The sequence below is a fragment of the Crocodylus siamensis genome, chromosome 10 (assembly GCF_052110815.1).
Source record: "Crocodylus siamensis isolate JL-2025a chromosome 10, ASM5211081v1, whole genome shotgun sequence".
In the NCBI taxonomy this organism is placed as follows: Eukaryota; Metazoa; Chordata; order Crocodylia; family Crocodylidae; genus Crocodylus; species Crocodylus siamensis.
Genome location: NC_143404.1, coordinates 9,927,503 through 9,947,498, shown reverse-complemented (window position 1 = coordinate 9,947,498; position 19,996 = coordinate 9,927,503). Strand labels below are relative to the sequence as shown.

At 44.1% G+C, this 19,996-nt stretch overlaps 1 protein-coding gene across 4 annotated transcripts in view; it reads left to right on the top strand.

Moving 5' to 3' along the window:
• The window catches only part of TCF7 (transcription factor 7), a 105,067-nt gene that overhangs the window by 69,062 nt on the left and 16,009 nt on the right, over positions 1-19,996 (top strand). For 2 of the 4 annotated variants that reach the window (XM_090064182.1, XM_090064183.1), the window contains exons 4-8: positions 864-996; positions 4,986-5,076; positions 12,399-12,509; positions 12,882-13,044; positions 13,882-13,989. In XM_090064182.1, coding sequence (XP_089920308.1) covers positions 864-996; positions 4,986-5,076; positions 12,399-12,509; positions 12,882-13,044; positions 13,882-13,989 — 606 coding nt within the window. Of the gene's footprint in view, positions 1-863; positions 997-4,985; positions 5,077-9,766; positions 9,854-12,398; positions 12,510-12,881; positions 13,045-13,881; positions 13,990-18,317; positions 18,408-19,996 lie in introns of all 4 variants that reach the window. The other 2 variants (XM_090064184.1, XM_090064180.1) reach the window with 2 other exon arrangements.

The following is a 19,996-nucleotide window of genomic DNA, read 5'->3' as shown; positions in this document are numbered from 1 at the left end:
GAAAATAAGGGATCCGGCACCACGCACTCAGTTGCTTGCTTTAGATTTGTCACTTCAGTCTAGGATGCACATATTAAAATTTTGAAAGGCATGCATGTATTTGTATGTGCACGTGTTTGTGTGACCCTTAGCAGGGCAAAAAATTAGGTATAATAATGTAGCGATACATTTGCTGGTATGCTCAGAAGTGCCAGCCCTGGCATAAAAAGGGTTTGTTAGATTAAGTCCTACTGCAGAATCTGAAAACTTCCTGCTGGTTTGGGCTGATCGTGGTCACCCATCTAAATATTGTAGCATTTTGTAGCAGTTGTTCCAGTTATGCCAGTTTACAGCAGTGTCACTGATTACCGTTACTTTGAACTTTTGCTGGACAACGCAGCAATGAGATATGTCCCTATAATGAGCCGTGGCTTTAACAACTCCAGCAGCAAGAACCAAGGTCTCATTGTTGTGACGACAGATCGACTCCGTATTAGAGAGAGCACCGTCCTTTAATGAACTTTCCCCATTGTCCCACAGGGGGTTATGATGAGGTCGTTCTGTATTAATGAGTTCATCTTGGTAAGGAGACTGTCCTCCTGTGGTTTTTTTGAGCAAGATCAGGGACCTGCAGTGATTCTTAACACACCACTTGCAAAACCTGGACAGGGTGGAATTGGCACTCGGTGTTCAGCAGTCAGGAGTAGCTGCTTTCATATGCCTACCTGTTGGAGTCAGTAAGCCAGTCCTTTGCAGCTGCTGTGAGCAGCAGTCCTAACACTGCTGACTGGGCTGACCCTTGACAGCGGGTGTTCGGTACTGCTGTGTTGTAATACCCAGAGGCAAAAATTGTTGAAGCCTTCCTCCTGTTTTGTATTTTTCAGTCTAACAAAGTTCCTGTGGTGCAGCCGTCCCACGGCGTCCATCCGCTCACCCCGCTCATTCCATACAGCAACGAGCATTTCAGCCATGGCTCCCACTCGCCACACTTGCCAGCTGATATCAACCAGAAACAAGGTAACTGCTGGTTTTTCTAAGCATGTGGGAGGCGGTGGGAATCATCGTGGCAACTTAAAAGGGGGTTGATGCCAGAAGCCCTTTAAATGAGAGTTGCCATCTAGCCAAGGTTTCTCTGGCACTGCCAGTTCCTTTAACCTTTGCCTTGTGAGAAGAAAAATAAAAGAACGTCATGTTCACTACACTCAAGCAGACGGGGACATTGGCTACAGGGGGGCTAGCTCCTTGGGATACTTTATAGTCACGGCTAATGGCATCCTGAACATCAAAGAGTGTCTGTCCTGATCATCAAAGTTTAACTTTCTCTGTAATAACAGTCCTTGTAGCCTGAGAACAGAGCTTGGGGATGATATACAAGAGCTAACCAGAAAATGGAAAGTAACCTTTCCTTTGACTCATACCCAGACTGTTGTAAGGTTGTCATTTTGAGAAAATAAATGTTTGAAACAGGAAATATTTTGACTAAATCATGATATCTAGCTGGATTTTTGTACATATATTTCAGCCTTTGGCCACATATATGTGGTTGTCACACAGTTTGACTCGGGGTTTCTACGTTAATTCAGTACACATCAGTCCTCTCACAAAAGCAATGGAGGAAAGTACAATAAGGAGAGATTAGAGCTCATACCAAAACAAAAACAAAAAAAGAATACATACATCTAATTGATTGTACTTCGCTATTTTTGGTTGGGGGCTGAAAATAAACATTTGTTTAAATGCATTGGTGCAAGAGGTTCAAACTTCCTCAAGTTCATCCAGAGCTTTGAACTAAGCCTGAGTCCAGTTTCAAATAAATCTAGGTTGATTCCTGGTTTCGGGAACGTAAACTGTGGCTGGGATCTTGACTTCCTTTGAACCTGGAAGTCAGTGCAAAATGTGAGCTATTCTGCTGCATCTATTCTGCTGCATGCAAAGCCCAGCATATCAAAGCCACATGGTTACATGTTGGTCCAACTTTTATGTGAAGCTGCCCTGCAGTGGTGACGAGCTTTGCCACATTAAGGGTTCTACCAGATGTGGCTTGAAGTGAATGAACTGGGGTTGATTTGTCATCAGTTTGAACTCTAAGGGCCACAGTCTGGCCTCATCAATGAAACTTCAGTGACTGAGAAGGATTTACACTTTATAAGAGCCCCTCAAACAAACGTCTGGTGTTTCTTCCATCCAGGCAATTCCTTGTCAGTCACTAGAGTATGAAAAACTCAATAAAAATATATGACAGCTTAGCAAATTAAAGCATATCTGAAGCTCAGCTAATGGCAAATTTCTGCATCTCACTAAGAAGGGACAAGGGAATATTAATTAATTACACTTGGCTCCTGAGAGGATGTAACAAAGCTCCTCGTTTCAGGCTACCCTTGAAAACTGCTGGCAGAATACAGTCCCACAACAGTTCAAGGGTATTTGAAAGGCCTGCCAATGAATGTGTTTTGGGATCTTACTAATGGCATGTAAAGCTCAAAACAGTGTAGGACCAACCTGCCCCACTGGTTGGCAGCTGTCCTTTATGCCTCTGTTGCAGGTCACTGAACTCAGGAACGCTCTCTCCTGGATTTATGCAGAAGTCAGTATCCTTCAGGGCCAGATTCCAGCTTCTTATTTGCATGGGTAGTAGACAGGAGTGTTGCTGTCTGAAATCCTTTCACCGATATGTTCAGAGAGAGGCCTGAACCAGAACCTTAAATCAGAGCCTTCTGCTTTTTGTTGTAAATGGCTCAGATTTGAAGCTCTCATCCCTTTTGTTTGGGTTCTGCATATACTCAAAAACCAGAGGGGGGGGGGTTCTATATTTGTTTCAGGTAAGACCAGAGATCTCTCCTCAATATCATCGTGACCCAACCTGACCCATCCACAGCAAAAGCTTCTGATTCAGACCTCTCTCTAAACTGACAGCAAGTACTGGGCTGGCCTGCCTCTGTCTTGCCTGCCTCTATCTTGGCTCTATGAAAGAACCAAGGCCTTGAGTGTCTTCTCATCTTTAAGTTATTTATACTCACGCCACACCTAGCAAAATATTTTACAGATGTAGAACTGAGAAACATTTGGGATTAAAATACTGACTGGCCCAGCATCACACCGGAAATCTGTGGCAGATCAGGGAACTGAGCCAGGATTTCCTGAGTTAGAAGCTGGTGCTCAAGCCACAGACCTCCCTTCTGTGCTACATTAATCTGTTCAGGGCCCAAATTTCAAGAGATGCTGGTATCATTTAACCCAGCTCCTGTCTTTGGTTCGATCTAGAACTGTGGCCTAATCTTATCAGGCTCCGAATACTGGCTCTTCATCCTTAGCTAATTTCTCACTGTACGTTTCATTTGGTTGCAGTTTCCTTGTATTTACCCTCTGTTAAGGTGCTTGGAGTCAGTGACATCCTAATTATTTACAAAGGTTCATTAAAACTAATTTCATATATTTTACTTCATGTTCAATTTACAGATTGCCTAAACATAGATCTCAATGTTGGAAAATATATTGGTCACATATATTTGCTAAATAGTATTTGCACAAGTATCATACAACCGGGAGGGACCTGTAAGATCACCAAGTCCGGTCCCCCGCCATGAGAATGAAGTTATTGGGCTCAGATGAGCTCAGCAAGGTGCCCGTCCAGCTTCATCTTCAACATCTCCAGGGAGGGTGATTGCACCACCTCTGCCAGGAGTGTGTTCTCAATTCTGGTGACCCTTACAGAGAAAAAGTTTTCTCTTATATCTAGCCTGAATTTACCTTCTGTTAGCTTATGCCCATTGGTCCTCATCCTCCCTCAAGAGTTGCTCCCCTAGATCCTGGCATTCACCTCTGATGTACTTGCCTTCAAAATCAGTATTTGTAGAAACTATTTAACAGAAATGCCCAGCTGGCAATTGCACATCTAGAAGGATCCTGAGCATCTTACACTCATCAGCTCGCTAGACAGAGGTCAGCGGTGTGTTGAGAAAACCATTAATTTCACTTCACAACTTTTGACCACTAAATGACATGTCAGTGGCAACAGCTCACTTTTTACCACACATACAGTCTCCCTCTTTCTTCCCTTCTGGGGAACACACAGCTGGACACTTTCACCACTATGTGCATCTTCAGATTTAGCAACATAAAGCTAGATGCTATCATTCAAGCCTCTTCCAAATCAAAGGTGAGGGCTCTTTCACTTTTCCAGTTCCCCATTTGTGGCTTTGAGTTTAGGGCCAGCACCAGGGATTCTCTAGCAATACCCCACAGCCCAATGCTACAAGAATCTGGTCTGAAATTCAGGAATAGCTGATGTGTGAAGACACACTGGCCCCAACCATTTTCCTCTGGATGTGCCACCCATACCATGAATTGTGCTGCACACCCAGGGATTTCCTTCATGGAAGAGCAATTCTCAGCTAGCCGTGTATGCCACATTTATGGTCCCATGGCACCAGCAGAGCAGTACAAATGCGATCCTGAAAACCAAGGCTTCTTTCAAACTAATTCAAAGGCAACGCGTCTTTATAAAATAGCCCTCAGGAGAATTAGTGAACAGAGTCATTGGAAAAAGAAGGCAGAGGCTCGCAGGGAAGGAAGGCCTTGATCCTGAATGGTGTGATCCATGTTACTTTTCTCTGATGGGTTGGGAGGGAAAAAGCAGCTAATGGAATGAAACAAATAGAAACCAAGTCATTTTCAGAATGAGAGTAGTGTTTGGAAACCAAGGAGCCCGGGGGGGTGACCCTTGTGCTCGAACAACTTTGCCTCCAAGACTGACTGTATGTTCTGCAGGAATATGGCTGTGCGTCACCCCGGTGCAGGGCTGTGCCGGAGAGGTGGAATCAGTGGGGAAGGGGTGAATTGTGGGAGGAATCCATTTTCCTCACAAATTTTTTTGCAGTTCACGAAGCTAGACTTAATTACTGGCCCTGAAATAAAGGGCAACGCAGGGCTCAAGGACATCTAATCCTGTGGGGATGCTAGTGCTGCCTGAATGTCTTCCTCTAACTGACTCTTGATCCCTCTCCTAGGTGTACACCGTCCTTCCCAAACCTCAGAGATCCCTGGTTTTTACTCCCTCCCTCCTGGTGGGGTTGGACAGATTACGCCTTCCATGGGCTGGTAAGTGTTGACACTGGATCACTCCATATGGCCTTGGTAAGCAACAGGGTGGTGTTCTTGCTCTCGCTAATCTTGTTTACCAGAATTTACTGCTCTTTACACTGTCCTTACCCCTGCCTCTGGCAATCAGCTCTCATCTGCAATCTGGGTAATTACTCCACATTAGAGATGGAAAGCAGAGGTATGGAGAAATAAGGGACTTGGCCCTGGAAAGTCAAATTCGGAGTCCAGACTCTATGCCGTTACCTCTCTGCAGTCTGAAATGCCTACTACCATTGTATCTGATGTGGATTACATGAGGAAGAAAGGGTTGCTTGGGTCAGCAACCTACTGTCCATCTTGTTCTAGCTGCATTCAAGGCCTCTAACTCTGAGTTCTCTCTCTCCTGCTCTGGCTTTCAACAAGGGCCATTATTTTTTAGCAATCCACCAGCCCATCACATCCCTCAGAAAACACGGTGTGGCAAAGAACTCTCCCAGCTGAGTACCTGGATTGATCCCTCCCCTAATCCTGCAGCACATGCAGTATTGCTGCTCCCAGATGTCTGAAATTCACCTTGTTCACCCAAAATCATGAGCTCCCCCCATATTGTAAGATTGTGTTGTGCTTTTTTAGTCTGTCAATTCCTTAACTCTGCCCAACCTCCAGCAAATGTGATGCACAGTTGTCAGCACTCCTGAATTTGTTTTTTGGCCTTTGCTGTGGGAATTCTCACCCTTTTGCCTTTGGATTCATTCTGCCTCCCCAACCTTCAAATCAATTCCTTCATCCTGATCCCTGACTTGTTTCCCATTAAATTCTATCCCCACATCCTTCTCAGCTGCTCCTCTATGTCCTCCATCAATGATGTCCCATCATCTCTGCTCTGACAGACACAGGAGTTCCTAACGAAGTCCCTCGGCCTGAGGAACCTACATTTTGGCCGCCTTCTGCCCCCCTTCCCAGGCCAGATTGTGCAGGAAGTGGTAGAGTAACAGCAAAGAAGAGACATGCCGTTGGTATGGGTGGGGGAGAGGGGGCCACTAAGTTCTTCCTGCTCCCACATCCCTCCGTTGAGAAGTCTCAGATCCCTAATTTTTTCATCAGCACATAGACAGAAGTTGGCCAGGCATCCAGTTAGAGGGGCTTTCCCCTAGCCAGGAGCTTCTGACCTAATTGGGAGATTTGCTACAACCCCAGCTCAAATCCAGTGATGCTTGAAACAGTCATAAGCATTAGCAACCCTAGATGTGCTTCCTTCACTTACCCAATCAGTGACCCCTTGGCATCCAGCACTCCTGCTGGCCTGGTAACACCATTAGCATTTTTCTGAATGCTTTCCTTCTTTCTAACTATCACTGTCACATGAACAGGGTGACTTTGAATGTACACAGGGAGCAGAGCTGAGGGGGCAGGAAGTACCACGTTTACATTTTAGAGTAGATTAACATTTTCAATTATTGTCAGACCAGTTTCTGGTAATGTCTAGAAATTAAAGAGATGCAAGGCAAGGTTACAGCTGTAGCAGACAGTTTAAAAACCTGTGTCACTGATCATTCGGACATGTGAAGTACTGAATCTTAGGGGGAAAATCATAAATGTATAGCAGCATGTAGACAGCCGTTTCCTGCACGATGCTGTCTGGCATGACCCTAGCACAGACATGTATGTCTATAAAGAGGAATCACAAGATGAAGGGTGAGCCATTAAAAATAAAATCATGAAACAACTGGATTTTTGCTCCTGAATATAGAGTTCCAAATATTTAACCACAAAGAAACAGACGGAGGTCTTAGATCTACGTTTGTCTACAAAGAGATTACATTTGGCTTTCTGTGCTGCATATGCTGCTCTTGGACAATGATTTAACTCCTCGTAGAACGTGATTCATCCTCAGGAAAGACAAGTACAGGAGTCACTGTGCTGTAACATGAAAGAAGTTGTTAGAAGAGAAGAGCTAGCTTGCCAAATGTAAAGCCTACTCTTCAAATGGGAAGCTGTTAAAGACGGCCTTGGGGACATGGGAAAAATCTGTTTATCAAAGAGTTTGTTTGCTTTTTGGTCAGACAGGAAGCTCAGTCTCCTAACAACACCTCTAGCATCTGATATGGTTTGGCACCTTTAAACAAATTGCTCAGATATATTCAATAATGACTAATAAACAGATACGGAGAAACAGAAATCAGGACAAGCCGGCCCTCAGAGCAGGCATCACTTCAAACAGCAAATATGTGTTAAAAAGGCAGAAAAGGGCTTTGTTAAATACATCGGTCTGCTTGACAAATAGAAATAGTGTGCTGGGCCTCTGTACAAAGTGCTTAATCCCAAACTTCAGTTTAAATTTCGGTTAGGTAAAAATTATTGATGAGATGAGCTTCAGCTCACAAAGGCTTGTGCTATTTTTCTATATTACACACACACATGCACTTTGGTTAGTCTATAAAGTGCAATTATACCTTGTCTTTTAAGTAAAACTTGGAAGTTTCCAATCAGAACTGCCTCTGAATTATTTCAGCAACAGTTCTCTGCATTTCAGAAGTTCGTAGAAGCAAAGATGGCTCACAGCTGTCTCTGCCTAAGCCTTTTGCTTGCATGTACAACCCCCATGTCATATATTTCTGAGCCACAAAGTTATCAGCTCCATCTGCCCTTTTCAGGGGCATGCAGCAGGCAAATGATATTTTCAAACTATTCACTCAAGGCACTGGTCACCAGTGTATGCTTTTACAGAGGTTGGGCTGCTTAAACAGCGTTGAAATGAGTTATGTAGGAGGAGGAATGCTACAGAGACCCCTCGTGCCAGCAAGTGCTGTGGTATGTGTACGGTTCTTAAAGTTTACTGTTCTGGAATAAAGCTGACTTCAAACGCCAAGCAGTCGTAATACAGGAAGTGGCTTTTCCTTAGCAAGCTACCTAACAAGAGTTCAGCAGAAGTGGTTTTTGTACCTGCGGAGTGTTTTGGGGAGGGTAGCTGCAATAACTCTCTCCCTTTAATTAGCTGACATGACAGTCAGGAACTTCAAATGAAAGCCAGTTAGAGTTTAATCCAGCAAGTTTGATCGCTGGAGCCTGAGAACACACCTTAACCAAGAGCCCTGTAAATCTTACCATTGTACAGGACCCCAGCTGAATTTTGTGCTGGCGAGGGGGTGTCTCTTAATTAATTCACCAGCCCCCTCCCCCCACCTCTTGTTGTCTCCCAAGCTGCTCTCCCATCCTGGGAGAAAACACTTGAATTGCACATTCCCAACAATCACAGTTTGGTTTTGCAATCGAATTAATTTGCGTGTCAGAATCACTTTAGGTAAAGACTTGAATGCCAAGATCCTTTTCTATTGCAATATCTTGGCTTCTGGAGTAATGAATGTCACTTCTGGATTAACTTTGAATGTTTTCTCACCCCTGGGGCAGTAATGTTAAACTTCAAAGGTTGTTTAGGCTTCCTGATATATTGTAGCAGTTGGCTGTTTGTTGGCATGTTTATACACTGCTAACTTCTAAGTAGTGTGAGAGGGATTTCTGTCTGGCAGGTTGTAAACAGAGGCCAGTTCTTAACCATGTTTACTGACATTAATACAGACAGCTCTTTTAGGTTTCATTCGAGCCGAGATAGAGCAACTCAACGAGTGGCAAACAAAAACCTCATTCTTCCCAGCAGAGACATGGTTGAACAGCACCTAGGCACACAAAACTCCCCTAGAATCCCGGTCTCTCTCAGGACCGTGATCAATAATGGTAACCCTTATATTAAGAATCATGAAAAACAACTGGAGCTATTTCTCCTGTTTTTTAACTTTGGGCTTCAAACTTCTCATGCCAAACTCCAGGCCAGAGATGAGACATTTTAGACAAAGAGGATCAAAGATCAACTCTGGGAAGGGTTTTGAGCTGCCCAAATATGAAACAAGTAGTTCCCATTCATTAAAAACATTGCTTACACACTTTGCTTGTGCTCTAATAACTAAAATAGGTTCCAGACCCAAATCTGACATACACAGTTGTAGGGATGGGATGCTTGTTTTGCTTTATTTAAGAAAAAGAGGGCCTAACCCTCAGCTAAGTTATATCAGCATAGCTCCACCTAAGTCATATTCTTCAAATAAACTATACCAAGTGAGCACCAGGGAAATCAGAGTATTTCAAGTCAGGCACTGTAGAGTATTATGTCCCTCATGGTCTTAAAGGTGTACTGAAATGTGCTACTCCATGATCACCAGGGCAGGTACCGGATCACTCAGTCATTCTTCTGTTTACCTGGTGTAGACCAATTTTGAACCTCAGTATTTCCCAGGGTATTGCGCAGCATTTTATACACCTTGCAAATACTCTGCTTGGTTGAGGTCTGCACTGCTAAACACCTTTTCCTACAATAATTCACCTTCACTTTTTGACATGCTTTCATAGCTTATTATCATTTCACAACTAATGCTTTAATACAACTGAAGCATTACTTCTGCTTAGTTAACATTTGGGAGGAGATCAGATGCAGATTCAGACCCAAACTTTGCAGTCCAGACCTATCTCCGATTGAAGTTTAGATCCTGAATTGCCTCTGGCATGAAGGAAGAAGGAGAGAGGCCTGTAGTGTAAGCTAACTAGAGCAACTAGGGCTTTGGAACTCACCATTGCTAAATGAGTCCAATTAAGGAGGGTAATTTTAGAAGAAGCCACACATGTAGATGCTTTATGGACTCTTTCTTCCCGATCCCAGGCAGAGCCAGTCTGTCTATCCGCTCCCGTCATGTGGATTTAGACAGCCGTATTCGTCAGCGCTCTCTGCTGGGGCTTCTTTCTCCAGGTAAGTATGAGCTGTGTGAGACAGGACAGCAGCTCTGCTGGTCTCACAGCTTGCAGTTTGTGCCAGCTGAGCTTGCAGGAGACTACAAAAAGCCAGCAAGGGGCCACCAAACTTCCAGATAGCACCAACAGGAAAAGGATTTCCTTTAGTCAAATGCCTTATTAAAAAAAAAAAAAAAAAAGAAAAAGAATTGCAGGAATATCAAGGTTTCATGGAGGAGACACAAGGATTTAGTTTTAATTAGTAAAAGTCCAGAAAAACCCTAAGCCTCAGCCACAACAGTAGGAAAATGGAATAAATGATGTGATAAGTTCTCACTACTGCCATGCCAAACACACTTCTTATTTTTACCACAGAGATAGAAATACTCCTTCCCCAAGTATCCTGGACTAAATTAACTTGTGCAGAGACGAACTTGTATTTGTTCTCAGGCTGTTGGTGAAATGGGACAGAGCCCTCACTGAGCACAGGTAGTTTTACCTGTCTCTGCTACTCCAGGGAAGGTTGACAGTTTAAGCCTCTTAAATTCTGCATTTCCTGTAGCCCTTTACCACGTTCCATTGTGAGGATGATGAGTTGCTGCTTCCCTGGATTTTTATGAATCAATTCCTTGCTGATTGTTGCAGGAGCTTTAAAATGTGTGCAGAATTGTAAGGGCCAAGTACTCAGCTGATGCAGAACAGCGTAGAGCAGTTGATTTCACACGGCGCTTTACCAGTTTGTACCAGCAGAGGATCTGGCAGTGCCAAAGGCATTGTGCAGCACAGGGACACTGTGTACCTTGTATTCCTCTGTGTACATTACTGTAGCAAATTTGTGAACAGACGAGGGCCAAACCTGCACGTGCAGTTCCCAATGATTTCACCTGGAGGACGAGCAGTCCTAATCATGCCATGTCATTTTTTACACACTAACCTCAAAACAGGCTTGGACTTTAAGTGTAAAAAGTGCGTTAGACCCACTTGTGTTCTGCATTCAGCTAGCAGCCAGCGCTTTGGTTTCTGTTGATCATGAGATGCTCCAGTTAGAAGAGACCAGGCCCTCTGGGAATTTATGTGCAAGCAGCATTTGTTCGCATCTCCAGCTTTTGCTTCTGCTACATGTTGTCGTGATACATAAGGGATAATATTCACTGAAGACACTTCACAGGGATTGTTCCTAGGATATCAGCAGGAAAATACTGCCAGTCGCACTCCCTGACTTTTGCACATGCCGTCTGAGGCGGCTTTTTTCTATCGTAGCATCTAAGATCAATGATAAAGACTAGACTAGGAGGCCAGATGCTGTCATCATACCTGCTGCTGCCATTCTTGTTTATATTCTACAGAGTGGGGCAGGTCTGGAGTACCGCTGCCAAGGAGAAAGTACACCTTGTCAGACAAGGATCAAGCTTCAGACTGCCAGGGGTTGAAATTAAACGCCTTTTCATTTTGTGCCAACACTTCTCACCAGCAGTTGTTCATCTCCCCTGGGCAATTCTGCCATCACAAACCACAGTCGTTAAGTGGCAAGTTTGGCAAAGCAGACTGCACTGGCCAGCACATTATACAGTGCCAGGTACAGTGCCAATGAAGCTTGTAAGACTGCTCATGATCTCACTTCTGTGTTGGTGGATAACACTGCTGGGGCAGGATGCACCTCCAAGAGATGCTGTTTGGTTCATGTTCAGACTCATGCCTTTTCTTTTAAAATAAAGGTGTGGGATGATCCTAAGCTGTCAAACCCATAGGCTGTTTTTCAGTTTGGTTTTCTGCTGTAGCACTTACAATATTGTTACAATGGAGAGCCAAGGAGCTGACCAACTCTTTAAATAAAAGTCAGTTAGCATTGCAGCCAGGATTGTGTTGCAAGGAGTTTTATTGAATCCCCCCAACAGAACAGTAACCAGGCAAGAGTCTGAATGCTTGTCCAAGTCAGTCTGGTTGCTTCTGTTACTCACACACCCACTGTCGTCATGACTGAAGATTACGCAGCAAGAATGTATTGCTGGACGGAGCCAAAGAAAAGGATCAGGAAATGAAGGCAAAAAGCCCACCTGCCCATCGTTTTCATTTAATGTTGAAACTCTGTAAGTGTCATTCATCAGGTTAAAGCAACTGCCAAACACACTTTAGCTAGAGTGGCAGTGGCTGTGGAAAAGTCCTGCATCACGCTTGGCAGATATCCCGTCAGCACTGCAGCAAGCTTCCAAGGGTAGCACAGGGGCACTTCTGCACAGGCTCATTATTTCAGGAAGACACTTTACTAGGATACATCTGGGAGATTTGCTTTACATGTACTGTTGCTTAAGCGTTTGTTTCTGTAACGTTAAAAACAACTCGAAGAGTGCCACCTAGTGAGACAGAGCACTCTTCTCCATCAGACTAAAGAGTAAACCAGTGGAAAGAGCTGTGCACAGCCATTTGTTTCCTGCTGCTCTTCACTGTTCTTCTGCAACGTCCTTCAGCTGGGGCTCAGACCTGCAACTGAACTGACCTTTCAGAGCCAAACCTACCAGCACCCCAAAGCAATATTTCAGCAATCTCTGACATGCTCTCCATTGCAGGTTTACACACCCTCTGATGCTGAGCTCAGGAATGCACACCACCGGCATCCCTCATCCAGCCATAGTGCCCCACTCTGGAAAACAGGAAATGGAGCATTATGACCGGAACATGTAAGTTTTAAAATGGCAGACTATTAAAAAGAGTTCCTTACTCTGTGATTTCCTTAGTCCTAGCCTATCTTATTGTTGTCACTGCTTGTGTGGGGAGGGGATCTGTGAACAGCAACTCAGTAAGTTAGCTAAGCAGACTTTGGGGCACCGTGTTGTTCCACCAGTTATGAAAAAGGTGCCAGTGTAATGATCATGATCACCAGAAGAGACCAGGTTCCAGCTGTGCTATATGCTCATTAGTCAAGGTTTCAAGTCCTGTTTTGATAGTCCTTAATATTTTCAAGTGGATCTATTTCTTGTCACTGTGTTCACATACACTAGTTGAGATGCAGGAGTCTTATTGTTATTGAGTGTTGTTTTGTTTCTGTCAAGGAAACCCCAACCAGAACCAAAGAGAGAGAAGGAAGCCAAGAAGCCAACTATCAAGAAGCCCCTGAATGCTTTCATGTTGTATATGAAAGAGATGCGGGCAAAAGTCATTGCCGAGTGCACCCTGAAAGAAAGTGCAGCTATCAACCAGATTTTAGGAAGGAGGGTAAGAGCACAGAACAGGAGTGGTTTGGCTGTATATTTGAGTGGTGGCATTTTTCTTTACAGGCCCCTCGGGAGAAGTTATGCAGGTATTTCATAAAAAGCTTGTTACCTGTAATACTTCACACAGATCAGCAGCTCCTAAAAAACATGGTCAGTGTACTAGCTCTTCCCCAGAATGAAGAGCTTGGATCATCTGCATTAGGAGTGATAGGGGCAGGGAGCTTCACTATTAACTGGATTTAAATGACAATTCAGATCCTTTGGGGTAAATGATATTTTATTTTGTGTCACTGAAATGGCTATGTTTAGTAACCTGTCTTGATGTGAGGGCAGGGGACAGCAAATCAGATGGTTTGTACATCACTGGTCTGCTCCTAACAGATCACCTTAACATGGGTCTTAATTTTATGGACACTGTGGGGCACTGTGCTTGTGAATGTATTGCTCTGTTCTTCTGAGTCAGGAGGAAGCCATAAAAAAAACAGCGAGTGGGGACAGAAAGGAGATGAGGGAATGCAGTTTACTCCTGCTGCTTTATAAAGAACCTCCTTCCTCCCCGGCACAGCCGATCAGCCATGCCACTAGAAATTTAAGGGTGTGCCTTGCATGACCTTTTGGTTCCTATGCAAGTAACAAGGAGTTTGCATGGGAAACTGTCTACATTTTCCTTAAGTCACGGTGAACATGCAGCCCCAGATAAAACTCAGTTAACATCTGTGGAGTTACATAGCAAATAATGAGTATAGCAGGGTTAAAAGGAAAGGCCTGTCTGATTCTTAAAGCAAGGAGAGCTGATGATGAGATGCACTGAGGTGTTTCACAACTGTTTCTGTTGCAGTGGCATGCACTGTCGCGGGAGGAGCAGGCCAAGTACTATGAACTGGCTCGGAAGGAACGACAACTTCACATGCAGCTCTACCCAGGCTGGTCCGCAAGAGATAACTATGTGAGTGCTTCATACAATGAAAGCTAAAGGCCCTGTCACAGCGGCCTGCTTAGAAAGATCAGCTGACTGAACAAGTCACCAGCCACATTAACTAGTTTTCTCAGTAGCATATGCCCCGCTAGCAGAATAGTGTGCCACATGGTGGAGTGGGATTAGAATGGGTGTCAGATGCCTAGAAACATGCATTTAAGTACTTTAATTTTTCTTCTTGGCCAGGGATGAGTGCACATTTTGGCAAGTGTCATGTTTCTTAACACAGGAGTTTGTTTACTTATTGTCTTGGATAACAGTTCTGATTAAAAATAATTAGAAGTCATCATTTTAAAATTTCCTTAACGCTCCTCGGAAAGGTATGGCCTGAGGTTGGTGGATCTTGCATTATGGCCCATGGTCCTGAGGATTTTGAACCTCTTCTGGTACTCGAGAGAACAAGACACTTTGAGAACAACCGCACTTTAGGAGTAGGGAAGGAGGTAGGGGGTCTGATCAGGCAATCTCAGGGAAAGACTAGAGAATTACTGTCCTCAGAAATCCATCAGTAGCTTGTTGCGAGGCCTCCCCAAAACTCACTCTAGCACTTAGGAGGACCTCTTCATGAATCTATCAGGTATCATCTTCAAGATTCTGGCATAACTAAGTACAGATTTTTTTCCTTCAATTTTGCCATTTCTTCCACGGCAACTTGTTTGGCTTAAAGCTGTCATACATACTAGCTTGTGGAACTGACTACTTTGGCTTCAAAATAGCTTGCTCAGAAACTCCTGAGTTGCACAACCATGTTAGCATGGAGCTCAGCTCAGCTCAATTAGCCAAGTATTTATCCTGCTGCTTGGCTGGATTTTGCAAACCAGACTGGGTGTCGTGCTGCTGTGGCTATGCTGATGAACATCCCCAAGCAGCCAGCTCAGGTGCTGGTACGCAGACTGCAGTCCCAGCAGGTGGATACAGTGCAAAGTTATAGTTCCTAAGCTTCGTGAGCTTTGGGGATTTGACTGTTTCTCCACCCTTACATGCAGTGATACAAACCGACATCTAGGCTAGTGCAATATTGACTAAACTGAAGGGTCATATCCTCCAGGTAGACTCCCTGATCTGAGATGTCTTTGCCGTCTCTTTCTGATTTGGGTTCTGCTATGTCCTACAACTCTGAAAGGAAATCAACCATGTTACACTTACAATACTCAAATAAGATTTGAGTTTCCAAACATGGCCAGTGGTTGCATTGCCAGCTTGTAAACTAAGCCTATCTGAGGACTACTCACAAAGCAGGACTGCCAAAAGCAGCCTTTATAAAACATCTCCATATCCAACCAATGTGTAGGACAAGATTGCTGAATGGAGCAGCATGTGGTCTGCTGTGTTAAGACACTGGTAACAACTGAGCTCTTGCATACATGCCAACCTCAGAGCAACAGGTTGTTGATAATATGACATTATCTGTAGTATCCCCTGGGGGAAAAAATTATGAAGCACACTGAATATTGTGGTTTTGAATACCTGTAATGTTATGGCCCACATTGTGCAGTTCTGAGAAGATAACCAACAGGCAGCTAGATATTTTTGGTCTCTTCCTAATTGCCTTCCTAGAATAATGAGATCCACCAGCTTTGTCATTTATTCTGAATCGACTGACTAGACATTAGGGAAATAATTTGCCTTTTCTTCCTCCCTCTTCTCACAAATCAAAAAAATTCAAAGGTGCTCAGTGTTTGTTTGAACTATTGCTTCCATTGAAACCAATGGGGAGTTTTTTTCATTGATTTCAGTGGCCTTAGCTCAGTGCTGTAGTGTACGCTTCTTGAAGAAACCACCCTAATTATATTATTCCGTATCAGGAACTAAAGCCCTTAGCATCAAGTAAGTTGGCAACAAGGGAGAATTATGAAAGAAAAAGATGCCGATGTCAGCGGGCTCATTTTTGCTGGACCTTAGAAGTATATTAAAAGCAAGCACGTGAACCTTGATATCCCTAGCACCATTTTCTTCTCCATTTTAATTGAGCTTCCCCATCCTGCAACCACTCACTTTCAAGAGTGGTTACAGGAGGGGGAAATCTTCCAGTGCCCAAGCCTGGATACAGAATTGTTTCAATTGACCTCTCTTTACAGTTTAACCTACGGAGCATTTAAAGACTAGAAAAAGATGTCATTACCTCATTTCCTCTTGCTGTACTGATCATTTAATAGGCAACTTGTCAAATTAATTTCCATAAGTGTAGGAGTGCCACAAAACATGATACGTTCACATTCTTTTCTAGCAGAGTTTTAGTTTGCACCTAGGATCAGAAGGAAGTCATGAGTACCCTGGAACCGCCCAACTGGCTAGTTGGGGACTTGATCCAAAACCCTTTGATATCAGTGGGAGTCTTGCCGTTGACTTCACTCAGCATTAGATGGGCAGCAGACTCGCTTCCTTTTAGGTGTTTTTTTCCCCTTTCAGTGCTCAAGGAACGAATGATCACACACAGTTTTGTGGGGGCCACTCCAAGGCTTCCCAGAACAGAATAAGAGATCACCTGCAGAGCAGCTCTCAGCCTATGAAGGCTCCAGCTGTCTCTGCAGTGCTCCAGCCTCATTTAGGGATCTCCTGAGGAAACTGATACGGGAAATTTTGCACATAACTCTTCAAGCTTCTTGGTTGATATCTCCATCAATGGAGGGCTTCTGTTAACAAATCCTCCCATTCCATATTGCTCCAACAGAAACTTTACTCCTCCATTGGAGGAGAGCTGCTTACCATGCTCTGGAAACTTTCTGTCACCTAGCTGGGTTACTCCATTAACCTCCATATCGTCTACTGTCCAGCCAGGCTCTGAGAATGCTTAAAGCAGTCTGAGCATCAGCTCTTCCAAGAGTGTTTTGAGACAGAAATGCCCAGGCATAAACCAGCTGCTTGATGAGTCTCACTCTCTTCAGCAAGTGTCCTTCTGTCTCCTGAGCTCCGTAACTCAAGTGGGGAGGCATCTAGGTCACCTTGGAGGCACGTGACACTGCGATCAGACAGGAAATACAGTGGCTCCCACGCTGTAGGAAAGCTCACCGCGGTTAGGAGCTTTCCACCTTCACTTAAACCACAAGAAGTCATAAAAGAAGTCTCAGGTCAAAGCCAGCACTGCAAGCAGCCCTTTCACATAGGCCAAATTTGCTCCAGCAGCTCTTGTGAATAGAACTCAGTAGGGCACAAAGGGTTTTCTACCTTCTGTATCAGAGAAGCAAATAGAAGATAAAAGTGTGTTTGCTTGTGAAGAGGTGAAGGAAACAGAAGAATGACAGAGGGGTCCAGAGCTGTGGAGATACTCCCAAATAATGTCTGCAGAACTAGAGCACCTCTTTGCCAGAATACATCATCAGCACAGCATGGTATCGATCCTATGAAAGCTCTTTTTGTTCCACCTTAGGCAGGACCTTCCTTTTGAATGTACTGCTTTAAGAGGGCAAAGAAACACAATGTACCAAAACTTGCTGGGGGTTTCATCTAGGACAGCTGTTTCAGTGGCAAAGAATTTTGCAATCTTGTGCTCAAAGATTCAGTGAGAGACGGTGACACAACGGGAAGGGGCAATAAGGAATGAACAACACTATAGTAAGAAGATCACATAGGATGCCAGCTGGACATGGCATGTCTTATTCCATTAAATTAAAAGGTTATTGGTGATGGGCAGACTCTAAGGTGGTGTAAGCCAGGGTAACGCCACAAAACGCTAGTGGATGTTAAGAGAAACATTGCCGGGCAGAGTAGACCCAGATATGAGAACCGGTATGAATAGGAACAGAAATATTTCTGTGGGAATATGAACTCAGGGCGAAAGGGGCAGTAGGGATTCCTTTGAAGCTTCACTACAGTAGGCTGAGAAAAATATCGTACAGTCTTATAAAGTACCACAGGTAAAATACAGACTTGATCATAGTGCCTTAAGGAGAATATAACCCCCCCGCTTTCATCACCAGGAGGGTTGCCATTTTCTAGCATCAGTATTGGCGCTCACTGAGTTTGCAGTAGTGACTGTTTTAAAGAACTACCTCACTACATCTCCACTCAGGATCTCTTTCATACCCAGGACCGCCAACTCCTAGCTGCGGAGCCAGTCAAGTCAGATTTAAACAAACTTTAAATGTATTTTTTGACCTTTTGAAATCCATGATGTCCAGTTTGTCTCTGCAACCGTGAGGTTCAGAAACATTTTTAAGTGAAAACAGAGATTCTCCCATAGCACTGCGATGCCATGAGCAGAGACTTTACTAGACACCCAAGTATTGCAAGACTTGTGATGAATCACTGTGTTTGCAGAGATCAGTTGTTATTTTAACACTTTTTCACCTGCTCTTCAGTCTTCAGGCTCTTCAGCCCATGAACACACACAGGTTTGCTCAGGGCCTCTGGAATTCTGCAGCACTTCAGGGCCTGTTTCAGCAGCAAGGGTAAGAGAATTCTGCAGCGAATGTTAGCCCACTCTGTGGCAGTAAGAGCATGTAGCAGCCTGCCCACTTGGTACCCACTGACTCCAGTGTTAGCTGCAGAATTCCAGGAGCCCTGAGCTTTTCAGACTTCCTTAGCCATGGAATTGCTCACTGGCTATGGAATTGATTTAGCTTTCACTACACTTGCGAGTACAGTATGGGTTAAATGCTGCTCTAAAATGGTGCTCTTAGATAAAACTATAAACTGCAAAGGAGCAGAGAAAGACCTGGAGAGACTGCAACAAATGGATGATGTGGTTTTTCTGAGGCACAGGAAAAGTTAAGTCTCTGGCCCGCCCAGTAGCATTGGTGTTGTCAGCCCTGGAGACTCCAGGTAATATTCTAGAAAGCTAGCACTCAAGATGATCCTGAGACTTGGGTCCCTGTGAACCATTGGTAACTATGGCAAGTAGCATCAGATGCTTAGCAACAAGTGGCACTGAATAGATTAAAATGCCCTCGTAGTTTTATGTAGCTCAGACAGTTCAGTCTCCTGCCACCACCTCTCCCCCCGAAAAAAGAAATGCAGGGAAGGATTTGTTCATTTGCTTTGTTACGGTCATTACATTGCACTGCTCTCATGTTCTTTTGAGGACTTGTCTGTCTACTTCCTTTACTTGAAGCACATGGGCCAGAATCATATTCAAAGCCTAGGTCTCAAGGGGCTGATCCTCTTTCCCTAGCAGAAGTCAAAATGTGCAATAAAAATTGCCTTCTAGAGTTCACCTTCTATACACAAATCAAATGTGTTGGAGGGTCCTAAACAGTTGCGGCATAATTTTGTCTTACAATGGAGATATTTGCAATAATCATATCCTGAAAGCTGCAGAGTGAAAATAGCTTGATGGTCAGCACAGCAAGCCAGAACTTTGTTTTATTTTCCTGGGTTAACAGCTATTCTGCAACCTGGTCTCTCAGCGCAGCTGAGTGTGGAAAGCCTGAGTTACGTAATACGGTTTCACCTTGCACGGAAACATTGGGGAAATGCTTCTAAGAAATATTTTTGAGCATTCTGAGTTGCCACAAAGGTGATGTTCTCTGCTTCTCCATCACTTTGCTTGTATCCAAATAATGTGTATGCAAATCTTACGCACCATCCTTGCTGCCTGTTGTGGAATACTTCAAATGCTTGTGGTATTAAATTCTGGGATACTGAAGATTCAGAAAACATAGTCAACAAATGACATGCTCACAGAGTAAGCTCGTGCAATATGAAAGTCAGGCTATAGGGCATCTTTCAGTAGTTGCTTTGAAAACACCGGCTCTGTTTGGGCAGCTTTTCCATCAAAGCTGGTTGACCCTGACACCTGCACTGATTTCCATTTCAGGTGTGTGGTGCTGTCTTAGACTCCATCTGTTCTCTGGTGGGGAGGCAGAGACTAGATTCTTCCCTGGATGGATTCTAGGAGCTTTTTTCTTCTGTGACTTGCGTTATTAATCTGTCAGTAGTGTTCTCAGAATGGACAAACTCTTGCATGTTTAGCCACTCCTTCAATTTAATGTTGTGGAAGATCAATGAGCTTTCACTGCTTATGGTAAGAGCCTTTCCC